Source organism: Chenopodium quinoa, unplaced genomic scaffold (assembly GCF_001683475.1).
Source record: "Chenopodium quinoa cultivar QQ74 unplaced genomic scaffold, ASM168347v1, whole genome shotgun sequence".
NCBI lineage: Eukaryota > Viridiplantae > Streptophyta > Magnoliopsida > Caryophyllales > Amaranthaceae > Chenopodium > Chenopodium quinoa.
This window is the reverse complement of record NW_018743175.1, coordinates 2,157,969-2,169,510: the sequence shown is the minus strand read 5'-3', so window position 1 is coordinate 2,169,510 and position 11,542 is coordinate 2,157,969. Positions and strand designations below refer to the sequence as shown.

General features: G+C 35.6%; 1 protein-coding gene across 1 annotated transcript; it reads right to left on the bottom strand.

Moving 5' to 3' along the window:
- Window positions 1-3,156: 3,156 nt before the first annotated feature.
- On the bottom strand, window positions 3,157-9,328 carry LOC110732411 (histone-lysine N-methyltransferase, H3 lysine-9 specific SUVH6-like). Its single transcript, XM_021912351.1, has 3 exons — window positions 8,862-9,328; window positions 5,010-7,729; window positions 3,157-3,477 (listed from the first exon to the last, which is right to left on the bottom strand). Exon 2 carries the CDS (start codon window positions 7,708-7,710, stop codon window positions 5,035-5,037), a length of 2,676 nt encoding a protein of 891 aa, XP_021768043.1. The 5' UTR covers window positions 7,711-7,729; window positions 8,862-9,328; the 3' UTR covers window positions 3,157-3,477; window positions 5,010-5,034.
- Between the last annotated feature and the right edge of the window lie 2,214 nt (window positions 9,329-11,542).

Below are 11,542 nucleotides of genomic sequence, written 5' to 3'. Positions count from 1 at the left end.
TTTTTTTTTTTTTTTTTTTGGGTATAACAAAAGGTTCATAGTTGAGTTAGGTAGTTGAGCTTTTTCTAGTAGTGTTTTCATTAGGGAAGATGAATTTTTTGAAGGGACAAGCAATGATCACCTTTGCCTTCCCACTATTGAACTAATTATGTTGTTTTGCTTAAATTCTATTAAAGAAATTCAATGATTATATTTGAAATCTAAGACTTCTAAGATTAAGTTGCTTTTTCTAGCTTTTGACCCTGAGTTTTGAAATAAGTACTCCGTAATTGTTTTTTTACCACATACTTGTATATGACTATGAATCTATGATTGAATTCATAGGTGGCAAGCAAGTTGCATATACATTATAGGATTGGATCAAATCATGCATACTTAAATGGAAAGTCAATCCATTGAGTATAAGTTAATTTTGGTGTAATCTAGGTTAAGCGCATTTTAGTCTATTGATTTTCTTTTAGATATGAAGTCCTTAATTTTCAAATCAGGTCAATACTTTAACTAAGTAATCTAGTTTAATGTATACATTGGATCGAAGCTTGTTTAAACATTTCGATCCATATATTTGATAACAAATCAATTATGTCTTAACTTATCAATAAACCTATACTAAAGGCGAATCTCAAACGACACATGTCATTCTGTGGTAAAAAAAAATTCCCGCCGAATTTTTCTTTCCAAAATTTACTTTTTATTATAATTGTTTCTAAATCTTACCATAACTTAAATTATCATTTTCAAGGATAAGTACACGATATTTCATTAACTATTAATCATCAATAAACCTATACTAAAGGCGAATCTCAAACAACACGTGTCATTCTATGGTAAAAAAAAAAAAATTCTCGCCGAATTTTTCTTTCCAAAATTTACTTTTTATTATAACTGTTTCTAAATCTTATCATAACTTAAATTATCATTTTCAAGGATAAGTACATGATATTTCATTAACTATTAATCATCAATAAACCTATACTAAAGGCGAATCTCAAACAACACGCGTCATTCTATGGTAAAAAAAATTCTCGCTGAATTTTTCTTTCCAAAATTTACTTTTTATTATAATTGTTTCTAAATCTTACCATAACTTAAATTATCATTTTCAAGGATAAGTACACGATATTTCATTAACTATTAATACCAATAATAAATTTTCCTTTTTATATTACAACAAATCTAAAGTTGGAAAAAAAATATTCAATAAATCAAGAATGTATAAAATTTCGAATCAATGAATAAGGAAAATGTATCAACTAATAACAATTTTTTTTAAAAAAAAAAACATTATTCATAATAACTTTTTCTTATAAAATCAATGTTAGTACTATATTAAGATTGTGAGACATACTTATGTGTCAATTAATTTAATTTAATGCATCAAAGTTTAATTATAATGATCTTTGACTTAATAAGCTAAATAAAAATCTTACGTTACTACTATTCGTGCATGCACGGGATCTGTACTAATATAGTTATATAGGACTAAATGAGTCTTCTCTTACAAATTTAAGCAACATCGATCCAAGTGCATGCCCTAGCTAGGTACCAACTACGGGTGGCAATGGTCTATGCCCAACAAGGCCAAAGACATGTCTATAACAAGTGCTTGTATCGTGTTAGTGCACCCTCTTAACCATTCATAAACCTTTGTATAAAAAGAAAGTTAAGCATGCTCAAATGCCGACTTTATCCAAAACACCCTTCGAAGGTGGGGTCAAGACGTTCCACATAATTACCACTTGTGCAGTTGTGCCTCACTATCAAATTGTGAATTGTAGGCTTAATGACACTATAATCTCCCTTAATAACCTGGATAATAAATAAAAACCAAAACATTCAAATGTCTACAACGTACCTCGTACTAAAGAGTATATCTCATTGATTAGCAATAGCATCTATACTATATGAATGTGAGACCATGGCCTACTCATTTGTCGGTAACTCTCCACACTTGCCATAGAATTTATTTTATTTTTTATATTATATACATATAAACTATCATAATAAATTAATAATGTGTCTGTTCCTAGATCTATATATAAATATTAATGTGTTTGTTCTTACCATTTGCTCCACTGATGACACAATATGATAACTCTTGCACAAAAGAATATAGATTTCTGATTTTTTTTAATTTCCACAAATAATGATGAAAATTCAATTTCTGAGTATCTAATTTTCCATAAACTAATTTCTCAAAAATTAATTTTTAACAACCAAAATTTTGAAGTAAAGATGACAATAAAGACAATGAGGGTAATCGTTAACAAAAGAGTAGAACAATTTCTCAAAATGATGGAAAACGAAAAGGGACTATATCAAGAAGTAACCACAAATTGTGTTTAACGCGTTGTTTCTTTGCCTATGTGTTTGTACCTTGTGGAGTTATGAGCAAATAAACATAAAAATAATCTTAAATATCTTGATTATACCTTGCAAGATACAACTGGTTGTAGAAACAACTTCCTTCTATACAATTAAGTGCTAATAAATTTGAGAACATTAACACCCAACAGTTCGAACACACACAACAATTGGTCCTACCACCTAGTGTTTGTGTTCTTCTAGTGTCTTACAGAGCATTCTGGCTTCAATCCCTCAAAACTCACAGTACACTAATTCACTATGTAGGTACTATGTTCAAGTGGATTTTACGCGGTTTTAACAAATAATTTAGGAAATTGCATTCAATCCTTAAATTCTCAAGTTCAATCAGCTTTAATTTGTGTGCCTCTTCATTCCCACAAAGACTTGGGAAGGGTGATTCTTATGCATTCTGAAATGGATGTTTTCGTACAAGTTGACATTTATGGTTATTGCTTCTGGCTTCAATTGCTTATTTGCTCCTCAATACTTGTAATAATTCGAATACGCGTTTATCAACTCACACTACTGGTATTGTTTGTCTGAACAAAGTTATCACGTTTCCTAGAATAAACCTCCGTAATAACTGGTTTATAATTTTCTTCAAAGTAAGGGCTAAGACATTGATATCATTATGGACTTAAGATTAAAGAAAACACAAAACTTCAACTAATGAATGCCACGGCAAATGCACTGATCAACTTAAATTAAAAGTACGATTTTGGCCCTGCCGTACACACATGACAATGGATTAAGATTGAGTGCTGCCTTTGCCAGTTGCCCCCCTTGAGGTAGACTCCAGAACGCAATTATGGTGATCCCATTAGCAAGGAAGAAAAGTAATTACAACTTACAAATGATGATAGCAACTAATTAATTACAGCCGCCTCTTCTAAGACTTTAACCTTGAATAAAAAACAATAACAGCGACCAACACAGAAAATGCTTCTACTCTATAACTTTATTTAAACTGAAACATGTGAGCAAAACTGATTTCAATGATCTCCCAAGCCTGAAAGACAACATAAATCATTCGAGGTAAAAAGCAGGAAGAACCGTTCTTTTGGGCTTTCGCCATACTACAGATCCTGTGATGCGATCCTCCGAAGATTCCTGCAATGGAAGAAACACAGGTAAATTGATTTTTATACAGAACTAACTGATCAACTATCAAAATTATCCAAAAAGGCAAGTCTCAGAACAAAAAAAGTGTAATTTCAGGGTTACTCAGTTTGGAAAATCAACACCCAGGATTGACATCTTCAAGTTTCACTAGGTATTGAAACATAAGCGTGCACCCACATATACACACACAAAGAAAAGACATTACTAGCCGTATATAAGTGTCAGCCCAAAAGATAAAAAAAGAAAATGGCAGCAGCACAGTTCCAGAAGCCGACTGACACTTCAAAGGACAATTTAAGCCAGCTGATGATGCGCCTCTATATATTGTCCAGCCTAAATTACTAAAATGCAGGTACTAGTGCAGAATCTGTACATGTCTACAATTCAAATTCGGTGACTTTATGAGAAAATTGTATATTTTCATCCAAAACTAAATATCCAAGGTATTTACCAATGTCAAAGACCAAGTCCTTTTCCTAATCACAATCTCCATTGAAATGCAAGAACTTTCCACTTCTTGCCCCAGCCAAAGCGAAAACAATTTACAAGAAAGTCTGAAATCATTAACAATAACAAACCATTTCCAATGTCCTTCCATTCTACAAGCATAAACCAACATAAGCCTTATTAAATTCAAAAAGATGCTCAATCCGATCCTTCAATTGAGTCTATAATGCACCTAAACAAAAGCTGCATAGCTGAACAGACCCCCAAAAAAGCAGAGAGATCCAAAACCTAATTCCTTAAGCAAAGTAACAAACATACTTAAATGGCATGGATCAAACTATACATGCCACAGTTCCTATATATCAATCACAAGTAAAAAGAACATAATTACATCCTGCAAATAGGTGTACATCAAAAAATGAACAAACCCTGCATCAATTACTGAAAACCTTGGCCACTCATGGCAATACCATACCTACGGACTTGTTACTTTTAAGGATGTACATAATGCAAATTGACTGGGATGCTCCCTCCTGACCTCCACCACTCCATAAAATAACAGATGAAAACAGAGTGTGAAAAGTTAAAGATCATTTCAAAATGCAAATCATGAATCCTTCAAATCCGCCCTGATTCATTAAACAATAGCAATGATACGTGGTTACACCCTCCATAAAATAACAGATGAAAACAGAGTGTGAAAAGTCAGAATACATAACACTTGCTTCACTTGACTAAATTCCATAGATTGGTCATAAAATATCAAACTGAAAGTCAAATCCAGATATAAACAGAAAAGAAATTTATGAATAACTTGGAAACAATGTCAAAAGCCAAGGTCTTCAGTAAAATCAAGCAAAAGGGGTACAGCACACAAAAGAAGATAAAAATACTAGTGACGAAATTGATGCTAGTGACGATATTGATGCAAGGGCACAGCATGCATGAATGAAATGTAAAATATAAAGATGGTACTGTAATGGTCTAGAAACTTGTGACTTTCACTATATAAGCTAGCAATATTCCCAAAAAAGATAGTAAAAAACTTAGCCATTATCTTTAAGAGGGCTTACATGAAAGGCACGTTGCACAAGCTCATTAATACATCCGACCAGCGCAATCTGCTGAACCACAGTGGCAACTCTTTTTCCTGACATTTCCTTTAGAGTCAAGAACCTGGTCTATTGTATAGTTATAGTGGTAAGAAAGTTCTTGGAGGGGAGGTATATTCTCAGATGCAAACAGCACTATGTGAGGAATCCTTTTGTCCTCGTGATCATAAAGGACATTTTGTGCAACAAGGTTCGGAGAACAGCTATGATTAATAAACCTCCCAATATTCCCAAATTTTGCTGCATTAATGGTAAAACCAACATTTTCTACTACAGCACTAAATTTGGATTGCATGTCAGGCATAAGAGCTGAAAGCCCATCACGAAGAGTGGGATCATTGTAGTTTCGCCCAATATCAAAAAGATATTCATCATCGTCAATTCTTTGTTCAGCTTCCTTCTCATCAAGGATCTCTCCTATGTACTCACATACAAAGCTACCTGATGGAATGGAAGATAATGATCTCACACCCCACCCCCTGGATTCAGTCTTGAAGACCTCAAGAGGAAGTTTAATACCATGTTGGCTTACTCTATTGTGACAAGTTGGAGGACACTTGCATGAAGGCCCACATTCATATACCAAGGGTTTTTCTTCAACAAGTGCTCCACTGTAATTGTATGGGATCTCACCGCCATTCCTGAGGGCACAAGCACAATGCTCTGAATCTGAACAACCATCCTTACAATCACAACCCTTGGGAGGTAAGGGCCGACACCAATCAGGGTACATCACTGATGTAATATAGGTAAATGGCAAGGGTTTCTCATCATCTATTGTATTGACAACAAAAATTGGGGTCTCATCTTTACCTTTAGAAATATCTTCTACTTGAGCTTTCTGTGCCTTAGAAGTCTTTGATTTCTTTACTTTCTCGAGTTTCTTCCAAGTGAGCTCTGGCTGATGTGGAATTCTTCTCAACTCAAACTTATAGATCAACTTTCCATGAGGTCCACGTTCCTGCCAACATCTTTCAGCAGTGTATAGTCCATCATAAATATAAGTCGGAATTGTAACACGTTTCCCACGGATTGTTTTCCTCTCTTTGAATCCTCGAACAACCCTCACCGGATTCTTCTTATCAATACTATTCTTAAGCGCTAAATTTCCTCCTAGAAGCTTCTGGTCTTCAAGCTGCTTGCATCCGCCAGCTATGTTCCCTCCTTGACCGACATATATCAATACATCAGAGTTGTCCACAACATTATCATAGCGACCAGAAGCCACAACACTTATTGCAACTAATTTGCTATCTAGCTTGACAAAGTCTATACCACTTTGGAGTGGCTTATGAAGCCCAATAATATCAAGCTCCACACGATAAGTGAAAAGGTCACCTACTTCAACTCCAGGGACATGCCCCAATGTTTTTTTAGCACTAGTATACTTTCCATGATCCTTAAAGATTTTCAAAGCAGCACTTATCTGAATACTAGCATCCACTCGGCCCTTTGCCTTATTTTCATCGGCTTGCACTAACTTTCTGAGAACACCATGAAATAAGCGTAATGTATCTCGTACTTTACGGCGAGCATCACTTGTATCGGATAAACAATTACCTTTGTTTCTCATAACACAGCCATGCTTCATCCCCTCTTTCATCTTTACCCCAGCCATTGATTGGAAGGTTTCAACTCCCTCTTTCCCCTCTCTCAGAGGGTTAGGCACAGATTTTGGGCCTTGCACCATACTCATGCCCCTTTCATTCTCAACACCTGTATTTCTACCTTCTACCACTTTGGTGTTGCTACAAGATAATCCAGCAGAGCTTTTCTTCTTATTTCTTTTCTTCATGGAAAATGTATTCTGTTTTCCATTACCATCTGACTGTTTCATTCCCTTTCCTTGTTCACAATTGCTTTCCTCACATAAATCCTCTTGTCCCTTATTCTTAGATAGTTTGCTAAACAAGGGTGGTTGCATATTCATGTGAACACTAGCACCTTTTTGAGAATCAAAAGGGTCTACAAGTACATCCCCACTATTTCCTAAAACAGCATCTTCTTGTATCTTGTCCTGGAAAACATTATCATCAGGCTGTTCTCCAATTTGATTTACATTATTCACAACAGCTTCATGAATGTCTGATACTGTTTCACATTCTCCTAAATGTTTGTCCTGAGTTTCAACAAGTCTAGGCATTTTACGCCTACGGATATCACAGACAGGAGAAACACTCTTTCGAGATGGACATCTCTGTCCCTTGCGCCCACGATTTGGAGAGATAGGGTGACTTGGAAGTAAACAAGGCTGAACAAAAGCTGCTTCATCCATTACTTCATGCTTAACAGCACTTGGGGGTTTAGGGTTCATCACTGGCATCTCCGGCAATTCTTCATATCCATCCTCTACCCTTTCAAGTTTCACTAAACTGGATGCAGGCAATTCGGCTCCATTTGGGCAAACAGGTACATCATGACTCTGAGATTCTTCTGAAACCGACTGCCTTTCCACTTCACGAAGTGTTCTTCCCTTTCTCCAATCATCACCCTCTATTTGCTCACAATTACTTAGCATGCTATTCTGCGCAGAAATCGTCCCATACCCATTGAGGAAATCACAATGGCCAAGGATTTTTTGCATTCCATACTCTGGTGGGGATATCAACAGAGAATTATCTAAGATATCCAACAGCATGTCCTCATCAATCATTGGGCTCATTTTCACTCCTTGCTGAAATCTATCAAAAAAAAATTTAAAATCCATTCACTAGAGTCTAGAGATGAAAAGCCAACCTTACAAATAGAAAAACGATATGAATCCAACAAGGAAAACAGAATGGTGTTAAGATTGATTTCATGCATTGAGTCAATAAAATTTTACAATTAATCAAATAGATGGACTTAATAACAAAAGTCTTCAACCCTTTCCTCTTTGACAAGAATATGGAGACTAACAACTGAGCAAGAACAAATTTTAGCAAAACTTTTGCTAAAGAGCTCATTCGACACAACAACAAGACACAAGCTAGACCCAACATAAGTGGCTCAGTGCTAAAATATTTTCAGCCTATTTAAAAGTTCGAGCATATACAACTAACCCAATTCATTGAAAAGATCCAATTTATGTCAAAAAATTCCTAAACATTTATACAGACAAATTCAACACAAACGCCAATGACAATTGACAAGACCTCTTAGTAGCACTATTACAATGATAACATCCGCATATCGATCACATTAGTGGGAAAGCTTTGGGAACTAGATGAACACAGCCTAAGAGATTATCTTCAAAAAAGCAACATAAAAACATATTTTCCGAGGAAAATTCTTATTAAGTAAAAGTAGTAGAGGACTAGGCATCTTATAAAGGAAACAATTACAAGTTTACGAGGTTCGAAACACACAAAAAATACATAAAACTAGCAAAGCCCCAAAGATTGACACCAAAAGGAGATTAGAGAAGCAACACAAACTACTCTATCCCACACTATATATATTTAAAATGGAAAAAATACCAAAAAGATTAGACAAACAAGCTTAAATAATTTAATATAACACAATGCAATGTTTCGATGATTCAACAAACAGCCATTCCTACCTATTTATGATAATTATTCTACCATGAAAAAAGAAGGAAAAAAAAGAAGAAAATTAATCAATTAAGAAAAGTCAATCGATTCTTTTTTTTTTTAGCAAATTTTAACTATGAAACGAATATAAAAGACAACAATTTAATCCAAGAATAGTATTGCAATGTTTTATACTCCAAATAAAAATATGAAATCAAGAATTAAAAACGAAATTGCATGTAGTTAAAAAGCAATTGCATGTCGCAAGATAACCAAATTAGAAAAGGGTAGCAGAAATTACCGAGCAATCGAAAAATAGGCAAATTGATTGTATAGAATTCTTGAATAAACTTGGTATAAATTAATAGGAAATTGAAAGAAAAAAAACCCTATTACAGACAAAAAGATGAAAAGGGGTGTTTCATTTTGGATATAAGAAAACCTAAAATTGGTGAGAAGAATCTTGAAGATTCGAGGATTTAAATTAGGGGTGGGACTTTTCAAACCGAACCGTGAAATCGTCCGTTACCGAACCGAACCATCACGGACCGAACCGTTTATAACCCGCTAATTTTAAACCGAACACCAAACTGAACCGTATAATGTCAAACCGAAACCGAACGGAACCAATTAATGTTAACCCGTTACGAACCGTAAACCAATAACAAACCAAACCGTTTATAAACCGAAACCGTTCGAACCGATTAATGTTAACCCGCTAACTGTTTAAATCGAACCGTTTATAAACCGAAACCGTTTAAACCGTAGGAAAAAACCGTTTAAATCAAACCATTTACAACCCGCTAACCGTTTAAACCGAACTGTTATAACCCATTAAACCGTTTAAACCGAACTATTTTCAAACCGCAACCCGTTTAAACCGATCCGATTACAAACTATTTAAACCGAACCGTTTACAACTCGTTCCATTCAAATTGAACTATTTACAGCCTTTAACAATTTGTTAGAATTCCACGAAATATATTTGATGTTTAATGTAATTTAACAGTACAATTTTTTTTACATATAATTATTGATTTAAATTTGTAAATTTTTTTGCTATTATAAAATTAAAATTATATTCTTGTATAACTAAATTAGGAGTTATAAATTAAATAAAAAAATGAAAAAATTTGGCCACCCACCCAATCCAACCACCCTCCACCCACCCACCACCGTAACCCACCCTAACACCACCCCCGCCGTCACCCCAGACCCACCCTAACACTACCCCCCACCCACCACCGTTACCGTAACCCACCCCCACCCCACCACCGTTACCGTAACCCACCCCCACCCCACCAACGTCAACCCAGACCCACCCTAACACCACCCCCGCACCCACCATAATTACCGTAACCCACCCCACCCCACCCTACCACCCACCGTAAATAAAAAAACCCAGACCCAAACCTTACCCCACCCCATCCACCACCGTCACCGTAAATAATAAAAACCCAGACCCATACCCCACCCCACCTACCACCATCACCGTAACGTACCCCACCCCACCCCACCCACCACCGTCACTGTAAAAAAAAAAAAAAAAAAAAAAAAACCAGACCCAACCCCAACCACACCCACCACCGTCACCGTAACACACCCCACCCCATACAAAAAAATCGAAAAAAAACCCAAACCCACCGTAACCCCACCCCACCCACCCCCACGAAATCCAACATCCTCGAAACCCCCCAACTCGCTCTAATTGCTCACCCACCATAAAACTCCCTCCCTCCCTCGAAAAATCCTCCTTCCCCACCCACCCGAACCCAGTCTAACCGCCGCCGCACCCACCCTAACTCGGCCCCCTCCGTTGCCCACAACTTGAAAAAAAATTAAAAAGAAAAACAGAAAATAAAAAAAGGAAGAACGAAAACACCTTATATATTAATCCTGAATTTGGCCTCGAATTTGGTTTTAAAAGGCCAAATTCGATCATGAAACAACTAGATCTAGAGTTTCGTGGTCGAATTTGACCATAAAAACCGTCGTGCGTGGTGCCGGTGGACGGAGACGGAGAAACGAGATGGAAGAAAGGAGAACATAGACGGAAGAAGGGAGAAGAAGGAAGAAGAAGAAAGGAAGAAGGAAGAGGAGATGAGAGAGAAAACGAGAGAGCAGTGAGCATATTAGCAGCCATGGCTTCAAAAAATTGATAATATTACAGAAGAGGATTAAGAAAACGAGAGAGAAATCAAAAAGAGTACTAAAGAGACGATGGTAAGAGTGATCTGATTGGTGGAAAAGAAAACACACGGATCGTGAATTGGAATGTGTGCGATGATAGGCCGTTAGATGACATGCAAATCAATGGCTGATATTTAATATAAGACGGTGACACGGATCATGGGATAATGGATTTGGATAGTATGTTTTTTTTTATTCATAGCTACGTACTAATAAAAACACTACTGTACTCTTAACTTTATGTAACTTATAAATTGTAAGAAACACAAATGTTTGGAAATTGGAATTGATTCAATATGACATATTTAATGTATATTAGTTATATGTATATCAGTATATGTAATAAATAATAATGTATGGTACGATTGGTATCATACTATCATTGGTATGTACAGATAATCGATAAATGTATCTGATTATTAAAACTTAAAACAGTTGATGATCGATCTAATTGAATACTTCTACTTCCCCACCCGTTTTCTTTAACTTGCAAGTTGCAACATATATATGTTGCAGCCTTGTAGGCACGTAATCTTAAAAGGTGATTAGAGAGGGTAAGACAACAAAGTAATTCAGCAATATAACTTTAACACCAAAATTATGGAATAGTTACAAACAATTGTCAATTATTACTTTATTAGACTAATGGGAAATTGAATAATCGTGATTTTAATTAAACATCCAAATATAGTTCCGTAACATTAAATTATTATTTTATTACAATATCAATTATCGATTTATCGTATTCAAAGTACCAATTCATCAAATCATGGTTATGGCGCGATCTTTAAA

Excerpts from the sequence above, each read along its gene's own strand:
- LOC110732411 (XM_021912351.1), bottom strand. The coding sequence starts at position 7,710 with ATGAGCCCAATGATTGATGAGGACATGCTGTTGGATATCTTAGATAAT.